The following is a 26,934-nucleotide window of genomic DNA, read 5'->3' as shown; positions in this document are numbered from 1 at the left end:
AGAAGTTAGACTCATTCATACTACAGAAGGAGCTTGGCTGTTCCCAGAGACGTGTTGCACTTCACACATTTGTGTCTGCTTAGTAGTGAATTTGCAGTCAAGGTATGTTTTTCCACTTCTCTTACATACGAAAATTTCTTATTATTTAAAATCAATGTAGCTTTTTTTCTTCTTGAAAACGACTAATTGAATTCTTAATGTTTCTGGTTCAGTGACAAAAGATCTGATGTTGTTGTTTTTCCGGGAACACAGAGGAGAAAAATAATTATTGCTAATGTAATTTTATAACTTCTCAGGGTTTGCATAACGGTAGAGTTTACAGAAAAATGCTTTATTTCAAATTACCCAATGTATCAAAAACACAGGGTGCTTCACCTCCCTCAGATACCATCTAGTGTACAGGCTATGGGACGATAAGGATTTCTCCTGTCCAGAAAATATTTCATGTCTGTAATCATACTATGGGAACAGTTTCTTTCATCACACAACAATAATCAGAAAGTACAAGCAGCTAACTTTGTTTTCAGCTGAGGAAATTACCTACAAAGTAATAGGGAGAAGCCAGAGGCAATTCTTTTCTGTACATACTGATAATTTTCTCTCTATTTACTATTTTGATTGTAAACTTTGTTGGGCAGGATGTGAGAGTGTGTGTGGGTGTGTATCTTATGCTGCTAACCTGTCTCTGAATGGTTTGAATGGCAAAAGCTAAACCTTTAAAGTTTTTAAAGAAGAAGCAAAGGTTTGGATGACCTTTAAGCTACACTATCAGGTTCTTTCTAACATCTGTATGCAAATAAAAAATTGCAGTAGGAACATGATTTAGAAGATGCTGATAAACATAAAGAAAAGCTTAGAACTGGGATTGTAATCAGAATCACGTAACAGAAAGAGGAAAAGTTGAAATATATGTTATACTTTTAACTATTCATTTTCCATTACTCAGTATCTTAAGAAGCTGTCCTAGCATAATAATAGTAAATAGCCATAAAGTCAAAATTGTTCAAATAGTTTGGCATTAAAATTCTTGGTTTTATGTGCTGTGTGTAATCTTACAGATGCCATTTCCTAAGATACTTTTATCATAAACACCTGTACATATTTTCTTAAAAAGCTAGAAAACAGTTAGGAAAAAAAAAACACCTCTATTTTTACAGCTGAGTCTCTAGTATTGAAGTATGAGCATATTGAGTAATATCAGTCATATGTTTTTTAGCTTGCCTGCTGCTCTCTGAGAATGTGCAATCACCAAGAAAAAAATTAGGGAAGCATCTTAGCACTTCAGGATCATTGGTAGACTTACAAATATATTTGTCTTGTTTTCAGTATGAACAGTGAAAACACAAAGAGAAAGGATAAACACACCAAATTTAATTAAGACCTTGAAATAACCAGAGCACAGATGCCTCCAGAAAATCTTTGTCAAGTTTTCCACTGGGCCTCTGAGCACATGCTAGAACAAGACTAATTGAGTTACTCAGAGTTACCTGAACATTTTGTACCGACAATCTAACAAAAGAACAGCTTTTCCTACTGAATTTAAGCTTCCCAAAATTAGCACCTCATTCTTGAACAGGAAAAGAGCTTTAAAAATTCTTATAGCTAGGTAATATTTGAAGTATTTTCTCAGGCAGAAAACAAAAGGAATTTGGGAGAATTTTAGCACATTCATTATGACAACCCTAAAACTTGTTTAAGAATAGCCAGTGTTTGATAGTCTGTTTTTCACGGAAAGAAGGGGGTAAAAATCTCTTAGATGCCTAAATTCCACTGTTTCCAAAATTACAGTAGGAAAAAAAAAAAAAAGCAAAGAGCATATTGCAAGTCCAGGAAAACTTATCAGCAAATAGAGCTTTGCTTTCAAAACAAATTCCCTCTCAGTAGCCAAATCAACAGGAGTACACCTGAACTCGTTAGCAATGCTAATCAGTATGAAGTTAAAATAAAAAAAAAAAATCTGAGAAAAATACCATTTAGCTAAAACCTTCACTTTTCTTTAAAATTACACATTAGCCTTGTTCTCTTGTCCCTCATGTTTTTTTAAAACTCCCTGTCAGTGTTTCATGCAGTTGTATTTCCCCTACCTTATCTAAAGGTTTATCTTTCTTCCTTCTTGCATTTAGCATACTTCAGGAAGTGAGCTGAAAAGTTATGTGTCTGCCTGGCTGACACACAGCCGTAAAGAAACAGAGTACTTTGAAGTGGAGACAAAAGCTGTCCTTTGCCAGCCCTCTGTAACCGGGGTGACTCTGGGTGAGTGGGTAGCTACAAAAGAATCACACCCTACAGCGCAGTCTTTGGGTGCTCACTCACAAACCCAGTGGGTGGCAGGCAGATGGCTCAATCAGCTTCTCCCCTGGGATTAAGAGGGAGGAGAGGGCATCCCAGAACTGTCACAGCCCTGAGGTAGGTAGGCTCAACCTCAGTGGGAAAGCACAGAGGATGAGAGCACCCGAGCAACTCTGAATTTGTGCTCTGCAGGTTGTCTTCATACAGATGAAGTTGTAACTGCTAGTGATCGCCACGGTGGTGACACCTCATTTACTTAGAAGTAAAGCTAATGAATGGATTCTGAGGGACCCTGGTCATGGTCCAACACCCCATTAAGGAGTTAAACACTGGAGAACAGGTGCAAATGGGATACAGACCAGAGAAACACAGGGAGTAAAGTTGCCTGTTGAAAGCATGTGTCTTCAGTCTGATGATAAGCAAGTCCAAAACATTCAAACATTGTGGCAAAGCTGCTGTATCAAACTTCACCAAAATACTTCAGGACTCTTGATGTTCCTTGAAAGGGTGGACTTGACTTACTTTTGCTGCTGTTCTGTATTTAATTCCCCTATATGTTAGCTCCTCAACTTGATTCAGCAGGGTTTGGCTGGTTTGTGTGATCCCTGCAAACAAATCTGATTATCCAGGTTTGCAGATTCATTAGTACTGAGCTTTGCACACTAAGGTATGCCAGAGTGGTGATAGTGTTGCAAAGGCACACTTCAGACTATGGTTAATTTGCAGAAAATGTCAAAATGCAGAAGTCCATTTTTCCCACTTGTGTTATCTGAGATTACTGTTAAAATCCACAAAAAAAATGGTGAGTGAGCTATGACTAGAGGTTCAGGTCTCTTTAACGTTAACAAAATTTATACATGCGTTCCCAGAGGCAGAGATGGCCACAGGTGCTTTTCCTCTTCCATTGTTCCTGCTTTGGTAGAAGGGAGTACACTGCAGGTAACCTTTTTGGGACCCTCACCCCGATGTCTGGAGGTGGTCTGTCTCTTTGCCATGACTGTAAGATTTCCTATCAGCTGTCTGACAGAAGGGCTTCTGCTCTGAAGTGTCATGGGTTACAAAAGGTTCCCTTCCAGAAGGGTGATGTGATCCCTCTACACAAACACATGGAGCACAGCAATAACCCAAGCCACTTTCCTCATGTGAAGGGTAAGCTACCTGCAGAGCGTGGGCAGGCCAGTAAAGAGGAAGTGTTTCATTTTTTAAAAAAGCAATTGTTACACTTTCACAATTCAAGGGTGGGACCTGATCCTTAAATAGGTAAGTAGGAAGACAGAAATATTGCAGTATGTGTTTGTAGCTTTTCTCTCTGCGTGTACCTCTCACCTCTTTCTCCAACAGTCTTTCTCTATAAGCTATATTCTACACTCTCTGTATTACATTTGGCTTCTGTTTAGATTATAAACTCCTTGAGGCACAGCTTGTCCCTCTGCTTGCACGACTTTTGCACACTGATTGTACCTGAAGCCTCTGGGCATCAGTGTAACACAGACAGTATATGGCAGTGTCTGCAGAGCAGTGCTCCTGGTCCTACTTGGTAGACTGTGGAAAAAAACACAGATGAAAAGATGTAAAAAGGTGGTATAGGCTAGAGCCTCAGCTGGACTGAATGCTCTCAGCGCCATCCAAATCAGCATCAGCAGAGGAATGACAGTGTATAGCAGATGAGGTCTTACAGATCTATCAGCAGAGAAGATTGATTTGCTTACTGATAGCCTGCTTAACGAACATTTCATTGACACATCCTTTTTTTCTGGTTTCATTCTCCAGAGTGAAAGGTCTGTGAAAGGCTTGTTTTCCTAGGTGTCAAATCAGAAGATTAGAAAGAAACTTGTGCCATATCTCTTCCCTTACTTATCACAACAGGTAAACTTTTTTCTGGGACACAAAATACACTCCAAATCAAATTTTAGCCTCTGTAACTGTATAGCCTGAGTTCAAGGCTGAACTTCGGCCAGTGAATCTTACAACCAGTCTAGTGTCATCAGGTTATTTATTATAATGGTCTCATCTGAGTCTGTGATACCTGAGCTCAAGGATGAATTTCTTATTTCTTTTCTTCAGGCTGTCACCTAAAACAAACCCTCCAGACACTGTTTGTACTCTGGAGAGCCCTCTCACATGCTCCTCATGCAGGATCCTGTTTTACCTGCTCAAGACCAGTTCATAGATGGCCATTCTCCTTGGCATCACCTAGGGAGGTTTGCCGTGCCTGGTCCTTCTAGTGCTGGGAGAGCACACAAGTCACTTTCTCCCAGAATACACAGCAAAAGGGCAGAAAAATGCTTTGAGGCACTAAAGGTGACTAGGAAATAATTGCTTTGTGGAAATTCCATCTCCTCCCTCTCTATACACACACAGATGTATATACAGACACACACATATATACTCACCCATATGGACAAACACGTATATAGATTTGCTAGCATCTTGTCAGAGATGTAAAATACATGTCCTTTTGCATAATAACATTATCCATGCAGGCCTGTCCTACACGTTACTAGGAGACAATCCTACATGGAGCCTTCACCACTTTCCTCCCAGATTTTTTGCCTTTTACAAAACAATGAACAAATATTTTCATCAGAGGTTTCTGATATGTCCATCCATTAGGATCAAGAGAGTTCCATTTGTTTATTTATTTTTCTTTGTCTGGGCAAGAATCTTTTTTATTTGTTTCAGTAAATGCCAAAATTTCCAAGTCATGAAGATCTGGAACTATTACTCATGGGCAGATAAACAAGTAAATGCAGTTATCTGCTTCCAAGCCTTCAATCTGTGTAGAGATTTACCGTAAATAGCAAACTCAAATAAGGTGGAGAATTTGGAATAGCCATTTACAAGAACAAGGGCACCAGTTCAAAACTTAAGAGCTTTCTCAATAATTTTATTCTATTTTTTTTTTTTTTTTGTCCTCTGTGAGTTGCAAGTTCATTTTCAAAATGATACTATTCCAACCTGGTTGAAGTAGTCATAATGAATTAGACATGAATGCATTTCTTTAATGGCTGGGATATTGGTCACAGAAGTCTTAATTTATTAAATGTGCATTTTTTTAAAAACAGCATGTGCAGGCAGGTCATATAAGACAATTATGTGCTCTCACCTTCTACTTACATCATTCTTCTCAGAAACTTTTTTTTCATTAAAAGAGTCACCTTATAGCCCAGAAATTACAGTCAGCTGGCTCAGCAAAAGGGACATTTCCCAGAAGTAGAAGGAAGTAGAAGTAGCAAAGTACAGTCAGTTTTGTGTAGGTGTTTCCTGCAACATTTTGGCAGTAGTCTTTTTTGGAAATGTAAGACAGCAATTTTTTTTTTTCTTCTACAATACATTTAGAATACAATGTATTCTTCACAATACATTTAGTCTACAAATTGGCATTCGAATCATACCACAGTTGATATGGTCTGAGGCATCTAGAGCTTCGTTCTGCTACACTTTGCATCATGTATCACTGTAGAAAGGTTAAGCAGTTTCCACTGTACATTTGTCTATGGTTTTAAAAAAATGTTGCATGGAACATATTAATAAGGTTTGCCTTAGAATAAATGGACTCAGGTCAAATAACTCTAAAAAGTCAAAGAGAAGTTTGACTCTAAACACAAGAATCAAACAATTTCAGATTTTGGACTATTTTGAAGTTGGGTAAAATAGAGATCCATATTGTGTAAACTATCTAAGTTTTCTAATATTTTAAATGAAAATCCCAGGTAAAGCATATACCTGACTCGGGCAGGAACCCTTATTTGTTGTTTGGTTTGGAACCCTTTTCTGTCTTGGGAAATTATACCCCTCTTTTTCCCTTCTTCCTTCCTTCCACTCCAACATCAGCATTTATCCTTCTTCATCCTTCCTTTCTTCCCAGCAGCAGCGTTTCTCCTCTGTTTCCCTTAGCAACATTATGTTCCCTTCCAGAACTCACATCCACTCATTTCTCTGTCACTTGTTCCTGCCCTGACATCCTGCCATGAGCCTTTGCTGCCTGCTGCAGAAAACTGTCGCATGCAATTCTACACAGCGCTTTATGTTCTATAGTAGTGGCAAAAGTGATGGTACACAAATTCAAGGGTGACATGATTAACTTTAATCACAACATTTTTCAAAATTAACAAACTCGGTCAGAAGATAAAATTCCAGTTTCAGAGAAAAATTGGTAAAGAGTCTTGACATTTTTAGCAAAAGCAAGAAAACAAAACACAGAACAAATCCACACAGAGGATAAATCTGCCTGGGAATGGGGAGCACAGATAAGGGATTTTGAAAGAGACATCTTCCTTCTTAAGCAAGTGCCTGGGGGATAAACTATAGTGAATTGGACTTCTTCATTCTATCTTTTTTTTCTGGAACTGCTCCACTTTGTAAAGATATTAAACTCTTAGTTGGCCAAAAAGAGCAAGAGTGGATCTGGGTCTCCTGTTGAGCTGTGGGCAGTCAGTACATCTTCTCCTCTGCTCAAAACCAGAAATGACATCTTCAAAATATTTTCTGTTGCATTGCCCAAATCTTTTGTGAAAAATCTCTCTTTTAAAATCAGTTTCTTTGGAAATTTTCTTTTTTTGATAGTCATTTTAATAGGAAGAGAAAATTCCCCTCCTCTAACACTTCAAAAAATATCTCCTACATAGCTGTCGTAACACGTGTGAAGTACTAGAAAGCGTGATCCATTAACTGTGACAGACTAGACAGGCACAATCACCTCCCTCTTGGGTCACTCCCCTTTTGATGCAGCCCAAGATACAATTGGCTTTCTGGACTGCAAGTGCTCATTGCTGGGTCATGTCCAGCCTCTGACCCACAAGCAACCCCAAGTTCTTGGCAGGGCTGCTCTCAATCTGTTTATCCCCCAGCCTGTATTGATAATGGGGGTTGTCCTGACCCAGGTGCAGGACTCTGCATTCTGCCTTGTTGAACCCTATGAGGTTCACAGGCCCATTTCTCAAGCTTGTCAAGTTCCTTCTGGGCGGCCTCCCTTCCCTCTGGATGGCATCCCTTCCCTCCAGTGTGTCAACCACATCACACAGCTTGGTGTCATTGGTAAACTTGCTGAAGGTGCACTTGATTCCACTGTCCGTGTCAACAACAAAGATGCTAAACCTTTCCTTTTTCTTAGTTTTGGGTATGATAGTTCTTTGTAGCAGCTGTGGCATACACTAAAGGAATCTGTCTCTCTGACTAGATTGTTATCCTGTATTTTTTTGTTGGGTCTGACATTCTGGAAAGAGCAGATAGACATATCTTCTTTGTGAATACCAGTGCTCAAACCCCATGTATACAGAGCGAAAAACAAACTGTCTGCACCAGGTTCCAGCAAGGCTCTGGCATCTCCTACTGCTAACAAAGGGATAACAATAAATTAATGCACAGTATAATTTCAACACACTGGCAAAGCCTGAAAAGGCAAAAATAAAAATGTAATCCAAACACTGACTCTTGTAAATCAGCACTGTAAATCACACTACTTCTCAGCTGGAGAAGTGTCCTGAACTTTCCAGACCTCTCAGTGTTGAAAGCCACATCCATGTTAGTACAGTTTAATCACCAAATCCCTATCAGTATGCATTTGAATATTTAGTTCTTCCAATAGAGATAGGGTGCATTCCCACTTAAGAACTAGAGTACCCTTGGGTTTTCAGCAGAAAAACAGACTCTGTTTGGATCCAGGTTTTATCTGCTGTTACTATCAAGGTAATTGCAACACTGTTTGAAATTCACCATAGTTACTCACACACACCATTTCCAACATGTACATCTGTCTTTGAGCTTTTCTTTACAATACACGCACTATGGTGATTTCCAACCATGCTAACTGAAAACTAACCTCTTTCCAATTGCAAATGCTTCATGTACTGGCTAAGTGAGAAGCAAATACATGAAAATAATATGAAATGACTGTCCCAGCTGCTCAAGAGATACTATAGCAGGATGTGTTTGACCTAGGAAGGGCAAAGCAAAATGACTTTCTGAAGTTCATCATTCAAGAAGTGAGGCACGCTACAGCCTAGGCTTCTCCTTGAGAGGGGAACTCACCATTGCTTGCGATGCCACACTCTGCTTTTAGCTCTTAAAAGAACATGAAACTCAAAACGAACAAACAAATAAAAAGCTCCAATTCTTTTAGTAAAAACAACCTGCCATTTAGACAATAAGTACTGTGTCATGCTTGTACTGCCTTCCATGATACAAATTAGTGATGCTGAGGATCAATCTCTGGCGTGGTCCATGAGAAAAACTATTTAGGAAGCTAAAATCTGGTAGCTACACTGCTTTAGTGTAGCTGTTGTCAGAGGTTCTAAATTAAACTAGGACCTTCCTCAGAAGCCCATGTATTAGGGGTGCTAACTTGAACAACCTGGGTAAATATCACCTCCTCTGAATTCCACCTGCTTGAAATTAAAGATGTAATTTTACTTAAACATTATACAGTTAATCATACTTTCTAGCCTATTCTGTTGTCAGAGCCCAATGTACTGTTCGAAAATTACACCATTACTCAGTGAAGCCATCCATATGTCCTTTCAGTAAAAGACATTAAGAGAACACAAGGCATTATTACTAATTTACAGGAAGGACTGATTCTGCCTGTGATGCCTTCCATGCTAAAGACTCTGCTTGCAGAGACCCATCAGTATGTGGCTCAGCAGTAGAAACAGCAGTAGTGACTGAAACATTTCTAGCTGCTGACAGGGATGACTTTGTAGTTGCAAATGTGTTTTTCAGAAAAATACAACAGAGTAAAATAATCAGTTACCTGAATGATAGGAAATGAGGAAAGCAGTAGCTGTCAAAGAAATTGATATTAGACTTTGGAACAACAACCAGTCAGCCACACGTTCTGTGAGCTTCTGATATTTGCTATTGGAGACAGTTGGGTTTCTCTCAAAAGCCATACTTGCGAAAGACGGGGGTGAATATGTGCAGGAAATGCTGCATTATTGCAAATACTTGACAACAGTAGAAACATAGTGATTGTAGGCACTGGAGATGGCAAATCTCTGCTTTTTTCATAAATGGCTGCCAAAATGTTCTCGAGGTGCTAGAAGCAAAGTGCTTTCAGGGCACAGAGCCAGTTTATCTGAAAGGCAAATCACTCTATTAAGTATTTAATGCTCAAAGGGACCACTACTGACAAACACTATTTAGCCATTAGACCTTCACATTTTACCTAGTCATGAGAACCTAATGCTGCTATCCAGGGAAAAGAGCAGTATTTCAATTGCTAAGAGAAAGGAGTGGCTAAACTGAGCTGATGAGATCTGGTGGGAGTAATGCAGCCAGTGCAAAGCTTTAGAGAACATCCACGTGCATGTCAGTGAGGGAGACTTAAGTGGAGGTTTGTGCACTGCTGAACAACTCTTTTGTGCCTCCACTACAGCAAGGCGAATAAAGAAGCATCAGTTACCATGTCTTCTTGGGGAACTGATATGCTTCAAGATTTACAGCTTTTTCATCTTATAATTCCCCCCGATGCTCTACTAATATCGTTCATTTCTTTCTGCAGAGTATTCCCATTGTTCTCTGTAATGAAGATATCAAGCACCTTGTCACTGGCACACCACTTCAGTGCTCTCCTGTCTTTCATACTGAGATCAAGCCTGTAACTACTCAACTAGCTGAACCCCAAGACCAGTTCTGATAACCCACCCTAAGAACAGCTCCTCCAAGACACCTACCAAAAACTGTCATCAAGCCACTTGAAAATTCACTTTTTTTTTTTTCCAGCTTATCTGGTTTTTGCCCAGTACTTGCAATAGTTTTGATCTGTCTGGGTTTCAGGAAAGGTTGTTTTCTAAAGCAGGAAATTCTCATTTTAACAAAGAAATATAATCTAGCTGCACAAGCTACTCTTGATAAAATCACAAGCATTTTATTTCTTTATCACTGGATACAGATTAGCTTAGCTATTCAGTGGGCTCAGGGTATTGTCTGCCAGTTGAGAGGCACATTATACTGTTTGATACCATCAGGCCTGCTGTTTCACATGGAATCGAACTCCTACAATGGATATTAAATTGATCTCAGACTGCTAGTGTGTTAAGCTCTGAATTTTGTAGTGGTGATGGGATACAGCAACCCCTTGTCTGCAACACAGAATTCTTGTGGTGCCTGCAATGCTCAGGGGAGTGAATACAACCTCCTTTGTCCAGGTTCCAACCTGGTAAATCTACATGTCATATCATACAACTCAGGAAGTTTATAATCTCTCATTTGTCTTCAGCTTTGTAGTCAGACACCATGAATGCAGCAGGGTTAAGGGACGTGCAAGATTTCAGCCCCAGGGCAAGATTTAGGTTTTCCCAATGGTCCCTATGTGATTCCTGGGACAAAGGCATGCTATTTTCACTGCAAGCAGGACTTTTGCTGGACAAATGTGCAGATTGGCTGACTTCCACCCACTGTTATTTGGAAGACAGTGCAATGGGGGTAGATATTATCAAGCTAGGCATTGAACCAGCTAGGAACAGGAATAAATTAAGTTAATAAATTATCATCTTCTCAGGAATAGATCCAATGTTGAGTGTAAACTCTGCAGAGATGAAAAATGTGAGCAAACCATAATCTGATCATTGCCCCAGTTGGAAGAAGCCTTTCAGTTAATGATGGAAACTAGGGTGTTTTGTCAGTCTCAGCAAATAAGACCAGGTTTTGAGTTTATTTCACCCACACTACAAACCAAGTGTATTGTTGTTCTTTACTTATTTCTACCTAGAAATAATCAGGGCCCCAGACAGCACTGTCTCCATCAAGCACATTTCCATTCCCCTTCACCTGTGTTACTTGCAAATTTGCAAGGGCCCATGACTTGCATCTGCCATCTTCATCTCTTTATTTTCCTCTGCATCTCCTCTGTCTGTGTCTTTGAGAAGGTCAGCCACTCAGTCTGAAGGCTGGACTGAGTAAGAATCTTAAACAAGTGCATTCAGGGATGAGCCCTATCCTGGCATTATTTAAAACGCTTGCTTAGGGAAGTAGCAGCATTCCTGCTTATATTATTGTTGTAAGCTAGTGCTTGTCCACAAAAGCACCAAAGAACTTGAGAAAAGGAAGTAAAAAACTTGATGCCACTTGCAAAGTTCGACCCTGTACCCCTTACCTTACCAAGGATGAAATACAAAACATCATTTTGGACCAAATAGGAAAATCAAGTAAAGATAACCCAAAAGAATGTAAGTCAGCAAATGGACACGAAGCTCAGTGTTATGCTCAGAGTTTTAGGAAAACAAATGTTGTCAACAGTATGCAAAAGCAGACTGATCCAGTATCATATACATGGGAAACCACAGAGGACTGATAAGGTTGTGTCGGAAGTGATAGGGCTCACCCCATCTCTGAAAGAGCAGACATAGCCTGTGACTGCCCTAGTCCAAACCTGAACTCTAGGCATGGGCTGAATCTGCACCATGCCACAGTTTCCATGAAAAAGTTCTCAGGGAAGAATTCTTGTGATTGACTGTTCTTCACTCCTGCAGTGCTTTTGCAATCCCATTCCCACTGCAGCTCCCAAATTTCTCACTCTACTGACGTTAAAAGGCTAATTGTTGGCTGAGCTTTGGACAATGAGCATTCATGGATAACCCTATCTGTTCTTATACGGGAAATGCCAGAAAGAACAGAACAAAATACCCTGCCAGCCTTGCAGAGTGAGCTTGTGGTCAGTTTTCTCCTGTCTGAATATTTTCCTTCCCAGTTGTCAAAACATTTTGAGTAAACACTACAACACACACGGAAAAAGTGTGTTGTGCAAGAGTAACGTGCTTTGCTGTAGGAGAGTCAGAAAGTTATCATCTTGGTTCAGGGACACACAAAGCTTCTTGGGACTCGTGACACCAGGTTGGGGAGCAGAGTCACATGAAGTCGAAGGGGGTAGGAGTGGGGTGAGCAGGAGTAAACTCCTGAAGAATTAAAGACTTGAGAAGAGTAGCAACTAATTTCGTATTCACAAGGAGAGGGAGAAGGAGTTGTGAGACTGATATCATAAACCTTGCAATTCATTATATTCTCCAAAGATGAAAAATTGAGATTCAATAGTTATTTAAGTATTTATACTAATTTGAAATAGCTTCATAAAGAGAAATGCTCTCAATCAACATTACTCAATAAGCTTGTGGTCTCTTAGTATCATCATCATCATCATCATCATGGCTAGGCTTCACGAACAAAGATTTGGGAAAGGCTCTATCCACATTTGTTACAAGGCCTCTTAGTATACAGGCATGTGAATCACCTGAGTTCCAGATTTTATTCCAAGTTAAACAGAATAGAGACTTGGAAATAGGTCTTTCATCTGCTCAATGACAACAAAGAAAGGAACAAACTCACTTATGTTTGTTAACACTTAGATTTAAGATCTTCATATACTTCATTTCTTCATAGATATATACTGTCTTGAGAAAGCTGGAGATAGGGGAAAAAATAACTCTGTAAATCAGAACAGCTTAAACTTTCTGAGTGTGTGCTGGGAGGGGGTGAAAGATAGTAATATTTGTTTTAGGAGTGGTTTGATAGTTTTTGAATTAAACTTCTTTCTACAATAATAAAAGTTGCTGAGAAGTACAGGAAGTTCTACTGTGTTTACTAATCCATCATGCGTAAATGGGAAAGGAAAAGCTGCACAACATTAACATAATAGAAATCTCCAGGAAAACAAAATGCTAAACCAGCTATTAAGGTTTAAATTTAACTTAGGGAATGGTTGCTGTGAGCACATCACTATGTACAGGTTTTGTATGCATCACATTTTCAGTTCTTGATGGACCCACAGTGGCAGATCTCATTTGCTTTAATTGATAAACTCTTTCTAATATTAGCAGAAGGTTTATTGTGGAAAAATAAATGAGGGATTTACCCTCATATTTCATTCCTTCATCCAAACTACACCATGTTATGATATACCTCAAAACAATCCTAGAACAGTGTTCAAGAGATTTGGTATTTTCTATTATTTATTTGCTTATACCTTTCTCTTTTTAATTTATTGACGCTTTGATGCAACCTTTCTCTGCAAAAGGAATGTTCTCCCTCAATGTATCACCAACAGCAATGTTTTGATGGGATACTTTCTGAAGTCCAGGATCTGTGAAAGGTTTCCATACAAGAGTTACACAGCTCCAAAAAACAGCTAAGTGAGCTAACACATGCAACAAAACTACAACTAAATCTTTAAGGCAAGAGCATCCACCTAGCCCTTGTGCTCACCATTGACTGGAAGTGTTCATGTAGCCTCATAACAGATCACCTGAGAAATTTTAACAGGAAAAAGATTTCTGAGAGACTGAACCCACTCACATTTGTAAAAATACTCTTAGTAAAATTACTGCTTACTTATTATAATACACGGCATTTGTAAATATTACAATAGGAAGTTTAGATGATCAGAGCTATATGGTAGCACATTTCTGATTAAATGTGTGTTTTCTCCATAATTCTGAGATGGAAGAGAAAATATTTCTTCAAGGAAAGTGGTTAATTTAAAAAGTTATTTCTTGCTGAACATTATTAGCATATGTTGCCCTTGAGACAGTTATGAAATGCTAAAATATAGATAGGCTTTACGTCAGTTTTGAGCTCTGAAAACTAGGATTGTTTTAAAGGACTAATTCCCAGGAGACTCTTTTCCATATCTGCTTCTGCTATAATTCTGCATTTCATTTTAGAACTATAATGCTCTAATTTATAGTCTCTATAGTGGTCTATTACACCTAAAGATTTTCTTTTTTTCACAGTGGAGTTATGCCTCCCACCCTCTAATGCTTGTGCTAAGATCATGGGGTAAAGGAGCCCCAGCAAGGTGGAGGGGTGCTTCAGAAAATCCAGGGTATCTTGCTTGTCTCTAGAAGAACTCTCAGATGTCCTGTATCATATACCAACCCCATGCAGGTATCCCAGACAGCCTACACTTTCCAAAATACCCACATCCAAGCGCCTAAATTGCCTTCCAAATACGTGGCTGTTGCTCTCCCTCAAAATCACCAATTTTTTTAATTGTCTCTATGCACACTGAATACAACTCTTCGGGTCTTCTGTGAAAAGAAAAGCAAAACTCCCTATTACTATGCCGGACCAATTTGGCAACAAATGTAGATTTCTATTTTAATTTCCTGTGCATTTCTCCTGCTTCACTGCCTGAATGTCTCTGCTTAAGTATTCCAGTTCTTTTTCTCTCTCTGGCATTTTCTTTCTTCTCTAACAGCCTAACTGAAGCAATATAAAGACTAGAAAGGTAAACAGAACAGTCAGTACATGCTGAAAGGTGGCTCCAACATCCCAGTGTGGCACATGGTAGTCCTGATGCAGAAGACTAACTCAGCATTTAACAGTCTCTAGTATTCTCCTCTCAACTTCTTGCTGCTCAGGTTCTGCTTTCCTGGCACCCAGGCTGCTTTCTGTCATCCTCTGAAAACACCTGTTAACATAAAAAACCTTCTCTCTGGTTTCTTATGTGACTTAGACAAGCCAGTTTTGTGTCTCAAAATTAAAAATAATTAAAAAAAATAACTTTAGTGAAGGCCAGTTCCCACAGTGCTCTCTACAAAACCTCCACAGCTTCATAAGGAGCCTCATTGAACAAGGGCACCTCAGTAAGATGGGAAAATCCAGCAAGCTAGAGCACTTGCTGCTGAAATACAGCTTTTAGAAACTAGTGACCTGGTCTAGTGCAAGGTTCCCTGACCATGTTGGGGGGGTTAGAACTAGGTGATCTTTAAGGTCTCATCCAAACCAAGCTATTCTGTGATTCTGTGATTTTAATTTGATGGCCCTAATCTACCTGGAATTTTCATTTATTAGCACAAGAAGCACAAATCAAGGAATTTAGGATAATGCAGGCTGGAAGGGACCTTGGAAGGTCTGTAGTACAACCTCTTGCTCAAAGCTGGGTCAGCTACAAAATTATGCTACAGCTACAGATTATGCTACTCTGGGCTTTATCCAGCTGGGTATTTAAAACTTCTGAGAATGACAAGGCTGAAATTTAATGATTTAATAGCTGGAGAAAAGTGAAAATCCTGTGTTTTGGTCCTGAAACAGCCTCTAATGTTAAATTTATTATTTCCTGGTTCAGATTAAATACAATTATTGTACTAAAACTGCTCTATCAGAACAACAGCAACATCCAGCTTTGGTGAGATTTGGACCATTTTGGAGGACATTTTCAGTAGAAAAGTTTGTAAAATATTGATGGTGTCAAGTCACAGGTCAAACACAGACTGTGATTCAAATATCACCACCAAATCTGAACTAAATCAAAACCCTGTTCATAATGAGTCCAGCCTTTTTCTGTATATAAGTGTCCTGTATATATTCAGCACTTCTCTCTGAACCAGCTCATATTTTCCTCCTTCTTCCAGCTCTCACCTTCTCCAGCCATTCTGTTCTTCTCCATCTCAGTTAAAACTATTTTACACAGAGATAATACCTTTTGTCAGAATCATCCCAGTTATTGGATGAGATGTATAAAAAGCATTGAAAAATAACTTACCAGGTTGTTTAAGGCTAAAAAGTATGGATTTTTTTTAGGAAATTATAACTCTGGAGAGTCTAAACTAAGAGCATTCAAAATTTCCACTCAGGAAAAAAAATGTTATGCAAAGTACTTCATTGCACTTGATTGGCCCTGTGCTCTCTCCATACCTTTCTTTAGTTGATTACAGACCATATTGGGATTGAATGGCTTCATCTCCCACCCAGGGAGAAAAATTAGTAGCCTCTGCTCACCTTAGTCCCATTTTTATTGAAATAACTGTTTTAACAGAACAACTTTCTTTTTTCCTTTTTTTTCCTAACACAGTTGATGTAGACGCCCTTAACAACAACTGCAGAGCGAGAGCTTCTTTCCATTGTGTGCTTCAAGTTTACACACTGAAGAGTATTTAAAAATCACACTTTTGGGAGGTAACTCCTCTATATGTTTCCTTTATTGCCTTAATTTTCTGACAAGTTATGGGTTTGATTTGTGTTAAAAATAACTTTTTATTTTGTAAGGTTATTTCTGCCCCAGTCAAGTTCCTGAATCTGGTTCAACATGAAGCCTCACGAACTGTGAGGGCAGCTGTAAGGTAAAAGGGACAGTGAAGGGTGAATGAAGAGCAGGAAACATTTAAGTTAACATTGCCGCAACAGTGTCCGCTGATCTAAACCTCAAATGCGCTAAACCCCATTAGAGATTCATTATACAAAAATCGGAAATTAAAAATTAAAGTCATGGGGTTAGTAAAAGCAGAACATTTTAGGAATGTTTCTGACACTTCCTTTATCTCTCAAAAATAATTAATGCCTCCACAATAAAACAGAATTAAAAGGACATTCTGAGAACGTTTCGGAACACATTTCAGAGATGCTACAAGAGTGATATAATGTTACCTTTCCCCATTCAGCCAGGCAAAGATACAAATCAAACACAGAGAGGTGTGCAAGCAGTCTCATTGAGCTCAGATTAGATGGAAACGAGGGTCTCAGTGAACTGGGGATAGATGACAAAGGTGATTTTTTTCAAGAGTAAAGGTTGCAAGAAGAGGAGGTTAAAATAGAGTCTTTGAAAATAATCTTTATGGAGAAGGTAAAGAATTTATAAAAAGAATGTCTTGTCTATATTTTTGTTCATACTTAGCTCTGAGTGTAAGTCCATCACAGAAGCTGACCTCAATCTTCCACACACCTTTGGGTTCCTGCTGAGCAATACCTTTGCTCATGCTATCCCATCACATGTGCTTCAGGCCTGCTAGACCTGTAGGTGTGGAGCTGAAGGAGAAATTATGCATTGAGATTCTTTTGGTACAATCTCTTACTAAATAAAACAACTTACTGAGTCTATTAGGCTTACACTCCCAGCTCCTGAGAGTAGCAGCAGTACTCTCAGCAGGACACGGGCTTCCTTGCACACACCACACTGCTGAGGACTGCCCTTACCTACAGCAGCTTTCAAACTCCTGATATTTCCCATTTCAGTCACAGCAGATCTGTCAGGCAGACACCTTTTTTCTTCTTATGGCTCTGACAGTTCCTCTGTTAAATTTGGGGCTTTTACACTAGCATAAAGAAGCAAGGCTGCCAGGCTAATAGGCATCCCCACCAAACACCTGGCTGTCCAAGCTGGGCTCAGAGATGTTCAGGAGGACAAATCCACACAAAAAAATGCATAGTATCAAAGCAGGCTTGGCTCTGCACAGAAACACAAAGTTAGAGGAGAGGCTGTGGCAGCCCCTGGGTGTTTTGCTGTTTCTTTCTGTAGCTGAGCTGTTTTCTAAAAAAGCACCATGTCACAAGTCAGCCAATACCCCTCTCAGTTTGCAGCCATTCACTCAAAGCCATGTTTGTCCTCCCAGCTTTTCCACTCCTCTGTGCCACTGACACCCAGCTGTATATAGAGCTGTATGTACGTATGGCAAGCCATCTGTATGCATCTGAAAACACTTTTGGTCACTGACAGCACTTAAAAGAAACCAGGTAATTGTAAAATTCTGCTAAGGATGCTACAGACTGGGTGCCATACTTATCCTTCATAAGGCCTTGATAAGAAATCCCTGAGATGAATGGAAAACAGCTGCTTTCTTGGCAACATTCATCATGAATGATTGTCCATCACAGAAATCTCTCATTTGGAGAAGGGAGGCCTTTGGCCCACTCTTTCCTTTTTCTTTGCAAATTGGACTATGCCGGATAACACCAGGACTGGGTACCCATGCTTTTTAATATTCCCTCTTTTGCTCCAGCAAACCACATTATAGCAGTTAACATCATAATAGCATTTATCTGGTTTAGGCCCCACCTTTTGTCCCTGAGGACTAAATTGGCAAGGTTAATATTATGACAATCTCAGAATACACTAATTAGAAATTTCACACCTTGTTTCTGCAAGATGTAATCAGCAAAGTCACAACAGCTTTAAAATATGCTTTACAAAGTCCCTTCCTTACTCCCACAGCGTAGATTATTGCAGGTAACATTGCAATAACCTGAACACTTATTACACATTTCAGAACTTGTCCTTGCATAACACATGACTGAGAACATCATAAGACTTTAAGTTATTCACTGTATCTTAGCTTACAGTAAATGTTTAGCACAGTACAAGGAAAGATTAACACCAGTGGTGGTACTAATAGAATCATGAGTTCAGTAGCTGTAGGGCTTCATCCTGATGCAAAACAGATTGTGAAAAACATTCACCTGAAGCATCATGCCCTATCTGGGGAATAAAGCTGTCCTGGAGCTTGCTCCCATCCAGTAGCAGCATTAACTGAGCTCTGACCCTTTTTACCCTGTCATTCCATTCCTTAGCTCACAGTTCTTGATCCTTCAAGGGCTTTGTGTTCCCTTTCACCATATTCCCCTTCTTTTCTTTCCAGGCTCCAGCACATATGCCTGTAGCATGGATACTTTTCCTACACACATGACATTCTAAGATTAATCACTCTCCTGGACTCCTTGGCTTGATGATAAACTCATGCCTGTCTTCTGGCATGCTCCCTTCAGTGCAGCATGTACAGGTCAGTTCTTGAACAGCAGGACATCCCACAGGGTTACCAGGCAATACCAAGGTGCACTAATGACTCTGCCCAGCCCTCAGAACTTTCAGGTTATGTCACTGGTGACCACCATCTTTTTGGAGTCCTACTTCACTTACCTGTAATGACAATCCAACAGTCCAACAACTACTGTTATTAGCCCTTTTTTTCCCAGTCCCTCTGCAAGTGTTCCTAATTTGTAGCATTGGCAGGATCTGTCCATCACTCACTCAAAGTATCCCTGCATGAGTCGACCCCAAAGCCTTCCTCCCTTGGCAAGGGTAGTGTCTACAAGAGGCACAGGGCTCACTGCCTCCCACACAGCCCACCCTGCACCCCTCCTTTGTTGAAACATTGCCTTTTGTACCCAATGCTATTAGCAAAAATATTCTAGAACAACATGAGATAATAGCTGACAGTGGGGTTAGTGACTGCCAAGGAGGAGGCAACTCACAGTAGGAGCTGCACGCCATCAGGGTCAAATTCAGCCCCCAAAGGGATCCCTCAGAATCAGTAATGAGAGATTACTTCAGCTGAGCAGTGTTTCAGTCAAAACTGTCAGACAAAATCTTACTAAGAGTCTCTGCTGGGATATTAGGCCTGCCTTGCATTGCACAGGAAGTATTTGTGGAGAACATGTGAGAGGATCAGATTTATTTTCACCAACCTATGATAAGAAGATGGTAAATCACTTCCTTTTCTTAGTTGTGGCTTTGTCAATCATAATTTATTCAGTAAGCACATACTTCAAATTACTTTCCTGTGCTATACAGAGCAGCAACAAGCACATCATTTTAGCCCTAAATATTAGGATTTTTAAATTGATCATTAGCACACCTTATGTTGTTCTTCACCCCATTTTTATCAATGCTTTATGGAAGGGCTTGGGGTAGGGACCAAGGAGGCAGGTTGTCAGAAGTCTCATGTCATGGACTTGATCACTTCCTAACTAGTCCCTACACATTGTTTCTAGACCACAGTAATATGATGTAACTAATTTCTTTTTAAATTATTCCAGGTTTTCCCTTCTAAAACCAAAATTTAAAAGAGATTAATTGCAGGGAAAATGTGGATAAATGAATATGCAGTTTTGGAGCTGCTATTTGCTGTAAATTAATTCCTGTTTATTGTTTTTCTATTAGTCATGTAATAAGGCAAAATCATAGAAAAAGCCAACATAGCATTTATGGCCACTCTCTGAATTACTAATGAGCATCTTATTAAATATGTGTATAAATCCAACTTCAAAGCACTTTTTTATGATGGTTCACAGCCTGCTGACAGCAGAAGAAACAGCTTCTACTGTTTGCATCACCCAACAGAATTTCTGTGTTCTCAGATGACCTTTTGTTGATCACCCATTAGTACTTCTCTACAGTGAAAAGTGTCAGTGTACATAGAAAGGGAGACTTAAAACTGCTGTTTGCAATTTGTTAGTGGCATCTCTCAGAGCCACAAAAGTTGGGCTGTGAGATATCTAAGTGTTGATGAATACCAACACCTTGATGCCAGGCTTTGCTATAGGGAGATTAATCAGAAAAAAGTATGGTTATCTGAGGTATTATTTAAGAATTCAGGACATCAAAGATATTAAAAACATCAGGACAAAAATGACTTGCAGTTAATATGAGACATAGGACATAACATAAAATATTTCTATAAATATATGAAAAATAAAAGGATAATGGAAGAAAGTCTAGACCTGCTACCAAAAGGAAAAGGGAAGCATTAACTAAAAGAATAACACAAAGTTTAATGACAGCTTGGTGTTAGTCCTCTCAGAAATGGAAACTCTGGTTTGATATTTAAGGTGATTGATTTGGACAAGTGAATGTATGTGAATTGGGAAGGAACAATTTAAAAAATACATGGAGTTATGTAAAGTGGTAGGATTGTATATAACCTACACTGGTGTGGTTCAGAAATTAGGAGAAGAAATCTTTGCTATCAATTTGTGAAACCAAGAAGAATGGAGATATCTCAGAACTCTGGAGAGGGTAAAATACAATACTTATATTTAAAAAAGGCACAGATAGCAATACCCTGTGATTATATTATGTATAATAATACCTGGAATTAAATACCTGGAAATCATGACAGCAAAATATTAAATAATCAGTATATCCACATATGGAGGATAATAAAGAAGAACCTAGTAATAATGAACTACCAATACACACTCGTCAAGAATGAGGTTACATTGGACTAATCCAATCTGGTTTAATGGATAAAGAAAAGCATATACAGGTTTCAGAGGGGCTTTTGGTATTATCCAATATTCTATTCTACTGAAATATGAACAAACAAAGTCACAGAAAGATGCACCATAGGTGCATGTGCTCTACTATGCCTGCAAAGGTTCAAACAAAAATAAAATTGCTAGTCCAAGCATTTACAACCTACACTAGTTGCTTATATCTGGAAGAAGAAAAGAGGACATAAATCAGAATATTAGGAATGCTGTGCAACGTGCACTGTAGATGGCATTTACTGTCAGTATAAAAGAAATAACTCCATATCCACTAGACTTAGAAGCTCCAGTTAACCAGCATCAGTAAAAGCAGGAGTCACTGGAGGGGTGTCTACAGCATGCAGTGAGTGCTGTGTAATAAGGGGGTTCCACAAACCCTTTCTCCAGATGCCGGTTGAAAACCATCAGTAATCAAAAGGATACAAGTGTCCCTAGGCTGTGGGGGTTCTAAGAGTGGCAAGGCTAATAAAACATATGTTCCTGCATTTAGATATGGACTTGAAAAGCTGGTGTTTTGGAAGGATGAACCTGGAGAATGAGAATGTGTTGTTACCCATCTTAACACAAATACTGTCCTTTGCTCAAGTTATGAAGGGTTGAACAGATGTGTTGCTGATGTTTTGTGCTTATTAATCCATTTTAAGTTGCCCTGTCCTTCAAAGCTCTCAATCCCACTTTCCTGTTCTATTCAGTTACCTGTTCTATCTGACAGCCTTGTTAAAATTTTACTTTACAGAGAGATTCCCTTTGTTACTGCCTTTACTGTACTTACTAAGATATGGTCTTCATCTTTGCTTTTGATTTCAAGCACTACACTGTTTTGTTAACACAAAGCACACAAAATATGACCACCATTTTTCAGTAATTCTGTAACCAACAACCAAATGTCTATATGCATACTAAGCACTGACACTTATCGGCCAACAAGTCCAGTAACCAAAACACAAATGAGAACACCATCCTTTCAGGAATTACAAACGTGTCCCTTTTTACTGCCAACTTACCTGCTGACTAGGACAAGTGTCTTAATTAAAAACACATTGGAAAATCTTCCAAACCATAACATAAATGGTACTTCGAAGATCTGGAAAAAGATAAAGTGTTTCTGTCACCCAGTCCAGATAGTTATATGGACATATCTGAGAAGCCAATTTTGCATTTGGAAAATATCTCAGAAGCCAATTTTGCATTTGGATAATATCTCAGCAATCATTACCCAAGACCACAACAACAAAAAACACAGTTATTTTGTCAGTACTGAGTGATGTTGCACACTCAATTTCTGTTTGGTTTTGGTAACATTTAAGTGCCTATCTGACATTTATGCCTGTAAATAGCTCCCTGTAAGATCTCAAGCTGTTCTGATCTGTAGAACATTTACAGTACAGCACCTGGTTTTCACACTGTGCTCTTGCACCCAAGCTGGTTGACTGCAGCCTGACTTCAGACAGGTCCTGGCTTATGTGATGTCTCTATCTCTGTCAGACTGCCAACCTCACCACTGCACACCTATTAGAACTGAACTCCCGCGTGAAGGTTGTACCACTGATCTCTCCTGTGACTTAGCTGCAGAAACTCAGAGACAGAAATACATAGACAATTCTGGTGAGAAGCTGAGAAAGGCACACACTGCTGGCAAACACTGATCCTTGCTCCTGCAGCTTTCTCAATGCAAACTAGAGCCAAAACTAAATGTCTGTTGTGTCAGTCATAACATTTGGGAAAATATACAGTGCTCTTTGGGGCGGAAGCACCACTGAATTCTACCCAATTCTTGCTCTACAGGAGAGGGTGTAAAATGTTGAGGGATATGACACAGAACCAGCAGCTTAACAGTGAACAATGTGAGATACCAGGCACATCTGTCCTTTAGGAGACTATGGCTATCAATATACAGAGATAAGAAAACAAAGTAAAGATGAACCTCCTCAAAGAATTAACACAGACTTGCTGCGGCTTGGTACCAGTGAATAAAAGCTGGTAAATGTTCATAACAATGCTTGTTGTTGCTTCATCCCCTCTGTTTCACTCGCCCAAAATTGGTCCATGCAGTCCACAGCAGCGCAGTCTGTGAAACTTTCAGCGAGTACATCTGGTGCCTGTGAGAAAGCAACACGGGGAGTTGTAAGCCTGGTCAAAAGCTACACTTTTAGAACATTAGGAAAAGCAGAGACAGCTTTTCTTACTGGGTCTTTTGCAGCAATAAGTTAGAGGCAGCAGTCTCATGTCACCTATTTTCTTTTGCACAGAAATGGTTTCCATCACAACTGAAAATGTTACACAACTGTACAACATGACCACCCAGGAGCTCACAGTCAGTCCAGCAGATTTCCAAAATAATTCAGGAGTGGATCAGATAAATCCATACAAATGTGTTAATGAAGATGTAGAGAGATGGCTACAAGAATATCAGCCTGGATTCCTCTGGTTTATATTTGTTCTGGGAGCAATAGAAAATTCCTTTGTCCTCACTGTCCTGTGTTTCCACAAGAGTAGTTGTACAGTGGCTGAAATTTACCTAGCAAACATGGCACTTGCTGACCTAATGTTGGTCTGTGTTTTACCTTTCTGGGCCATTAATATTTCTAATGGATTTGAATGGCCTTTTGGCCTGTTTCTCTGCAAAGCTGTCAACAGTATGAGTTACATGAATTTTTATTCTAGCATTTATTTCCTGACACTAGTGAGCATTGACCGCTACTTGGCCTTGGTGAAAACCATGTCCCTGGGACGGATGCGACGAACCATCTGTGCCAAATGGAATAGCTTTGTAATCTGGACATGTGCTTTGCTCATGTGTTCACCTACAATGGTGTTTCGAAAGTTACAGTATTTTGAAGAATACAATATCACAGCCTGTGCTCTTATTTACCCAGCCAACTACTGGGAGCCTACAAACAACTGCTTGCTGAATATTGTGGGTTTCATGATCCCACTCTGTGTAATTACCTATTGCACTATACAAATCATCAAAGCCTTACGCAGCAGTGAGCTACAAAAAATGAAGGCAGTCCAGACAGAGAGAAGAGCCACCATGCTGGTCCTTACTGTGCTCTTGCTGTTCATCATTTGCTGGCTTCCATTTCAGATCAGCACATTCATTGACACAATCCGTTACTTCTCACCCACGCTCAAATGCCTGGAAGACATCAATGAAATACTGACTCAGATAGCTGTTTACTGTGCCTTTAGCAACAGCTGCCTGAACCCAATCCTGTATGTAATTGTGGGGAAGCACTTCCAGAAGAAGGCTGCAGAATTCTACAAGGGCTTGCTCCCAAAGAGGTTCAGAAAATCACAGTCTGTGCGGATGGAAAACTCCCTGGACACTTTAAGAACTTCCATTTCAAGTGAATACCCAAGGAAAAAGTCTGTTTTGCCATTACCTCGATAGCAAAATTTTAGGAAATATTACAGGAAGAAAGCCTTCTAAGCATATCAGTCTCCACTACCAGTCCACAGAATAAACTTGTGGTAGAGTTCATCATGTGGGGGAAATCAACAGTTTTATCTTAATGGAAACTCCATGCAGAGACCTGCTTCTAATATTATTGGATATTTTTCATGATTGAATCCTATTTGGTAGCTTACTTACATTTTCATGACTGAATAATATGTGGCACATGTATCATTTGGAATGTTTGCATTTCTAAGGTGTACATACATGTACATACAGTACTCTGAACAGAACCCCGGCTGTTGTCAGGATTGTGCAGCTACTTATGGTACCCATGCAGTGTGTTAGATCAGATTTTTGATCTGGGAGGGGCTTGTATTTGAGTAAGTTCTGGTACGTGAATCCCTTAGGATTATTATTCACATGGATTTTTATGTGTGCTCATCTTCTGGGCTTTTAATTTCTCTCATCAGTCATCCAAAACTATTTGATCGTTTGATTGACAAGAGGTGCCTTTTTGCAACTCTTAGTCACCTGAGCATGTATGTATGGAAAGAAGCTCAAAAAAGGTAAAGCAGTAGTGGAAGAAAAGCTGTAGGCAGCTGCATGGAGTTAGCTGAGTTTTCTTTATAACAGGAGATTCTTTACCCCTTCTACCTTGGGGTGAAAACATTCACTCCTTTTGAATGTGTGAATGTTATTTACATTCATACCTACACTTCAGCTCAGAGACTTGATTTTTCAGTATTCACAAAGCATAATTAATATTTTTTATGTTATTTAATGTAAATATAAAAGCTCAGCACAAGAGGTGTAATGTCACAAGCAGAAGAAACAGAATATGAAGGAGAACACCATTCAACTACATTAGAAATCTAACTGAAAATAACAGGAGTCTTCAAAGTTCAAAGTATTCAAGAATGGCCTTTTCAGACTCTAATAATACCTATATTTTATTTGTAGAGTTAATCTGTGTGATTTTAATACGAGATAGTTTTTCCCCAATTGGACTGTATTTTTGATCTGAGTTTCATAAAATCACAGAATCACAGAATATGATGAGTTGGAAGGGATCCACAAGGATCATCAAGCCCAACCCCCTACCCTGCACAGGACCATCCCCAAGAGTTCCATCATGTGTCTGAGAGTATCCTCCAAATGCCTCTTGAACTCTCTCAAGCTTGGTGCTGTGACCACTTCTCTGGAACCTGAGCCTGTTCCAGTGCCCAACCACCCTCTTGGTGAAAAACCTTTTTCTAATATCCAACCTAAACCTCCCCTGTCTCAGCTTCAGGCCATTCCCTCTGGTCCTGTCATTGGTCACCACAGAGAAGAGATCAGTGTCTGCCCCTCCTCTTCCCCTCCCAAGGAAGTTGTAGACTACAATGAGGTCTCCCCTCAGTCTCCTCTTCTCCAGCCTGAACAGACCAAGTGACCTCACCCGCTCCTCACACGGCTTCCCCTCAAGGCCCTTCACCATCTTCATTGCCCTCCTTTGGACACTCTTCAATAGCTTAATATCTTTCTTATATTGTGGTGCCCAAAACTGCACACAATATTCAAGATGAGGCTGCCCCAGTGCAGAGCAGAGCAGGACAATCCCCTCCCTTGACCGGCTAGTGATGCTTTGCCTGATGCCCCCCCAGGACACTGCTGGCCCTCCTGGTTGCCAGGGCACTGCTGACTCATATTCAACTTGCCATCAACCAGGACCCCAGGTCCCTTTCAGTGGCACTGCTTTCCAGAATCTCATTCCCCAGTCTGTATGAACATCCGGGGTTGCCCTATCCCAGGTGCAGAATCCAGCACTTCCCCTTGTTGAATTTCATACGGTTGGTGATTGCCCAGTCCTGTAATTTGTCAAGGTCTCTCTGCAGGGCCTCCCTTTCAAGGGGGTCAACAGCTCCTCTGAGTTTTGTATCATCTGCAAACTTACTTAGTATCCTCTCCAGTCCTGCATCCAAATAATTTATGAAGGTGTTGAAGAGTGCAGGGCCTAAGATGGAGCTCTGTGGAACCCCACTAGTGACAGGTCACCAGTCTGGTGTTCCCCCATTCACTATTACCTTCTGTGCTCGACTTGTGAGTCAATTGCTCACCCACCACATGGTGTGTTTATCCAGCTGTGTGCTGGACATTTTGTCCAGAAGGATCCTATCAGATACAGTATCAAAAGCTTTGCTGAAATCCAAAAAGATTACATCAACAAGCTTCCCTTGATCAGCTAGGTGGGTTACCTTGTCATAAAAGGAAAACCGGTTTGATAAGTACACAGAAGATAAACTCAAAGTGTATTGAATTATCTATGTGCACTTTTACCTCTAGGAACCTTGATCAAAACTGAGTTGGAGATGATCTAATATCTTCTGAAACTAACAGAGTCTTTTCAAAGCACTTAAGGTTAAAGCCTTTAAAGCCACCAAAGGAAAAGATGGCATAAGTAAACTTGACTGCAACTATGTGATCTTTATTCATCAGAGCCATTTAAGATGGGA

At 39.8% G+C, this 26,934-nt stretch overlaps 2 protein-coding genes across 6 annotated transcripts in view; both read left to right on the top strand.

The window, feature by feature from the left end:
• The first annotated feature begins 10 nt into the window (after positions 1-10).
• The window catches only part of BDKRB1 (bradykinin receptor B1), a 36,232-nt gene continuing 9,308 nt past the window's right edge, over positions 11-26,934 (top strand). The window contains exon 1 of one of the 3 annotated variants that reach the window (XM_051806453.1): positions 11-102. The gene's annotated coding sequence lies outside the window, so the exon portion shown is untranslated. Of the gene's footprint in view, positions 103-16,153; positions 16,180-18,650; positions 18,774-26,934 lie in introns of those variants that run through there. The other 2 variants (XM_051806452.1, XM_051806451.1) reach the window with 2 other exon arrangements.
• Positions 29-25,983, top strand: BDKRB2 (bradykinin receptor B2). 3 transcript variants are annotated; one of them, XM_051806446.1, is made up of 3 exons: positions 69-102; positions 16,076-16,179; positions 23,292-25,983. In XM_051806446.1, the coding sequence occupies exon 3, from the start codon at positions 23,294-23,296 to the stop codon at positions 24,434-24,436; it is 1,143 nt and encodes a 380-aa protein (XP_051662406.1). In that variant the 5' UTR covers positions 69-102; positions 16,076-16,179; positions 23,292-23,293; the 3' UTR covers positions 24,437-25,983. The 3 variants fall into 3 exon arrangements, with proteins under 3 accessions (XP_051662407.1, XP_051662406.1, XP_051662405.1); XM_051806447.1 differs by lacking the exon at positions 16,076-16,179 and having other exon boundaries at positions 29-102; XM_051806445.1 differs by lacking the exons at positions 69-102; positions 16,076-16,179 and adding an exon at positions 18,636-18,773.

This window comes from Manacus candei, unplaced genomic scaffold (genome assembly GCF_025592945.1).
Source record: "Manacus candei isolate 608988 ecotype Guabito, Panama unplaced genomic scaffold, ASM2559294v1 h1tg000067l, whole genome shotgun sequence".
Classification (NCBI taxonomy): Eukaryota; Metazoa; Chordata; class Aves; order Passeriformes; family Pipridae; genus Manacus; species Manacus candei.
The sequence above is the reverse complement of the archived record's forward strand: the minus strand, read 5'-3'. Positions and strand labels throughout refer to the sequence as shown.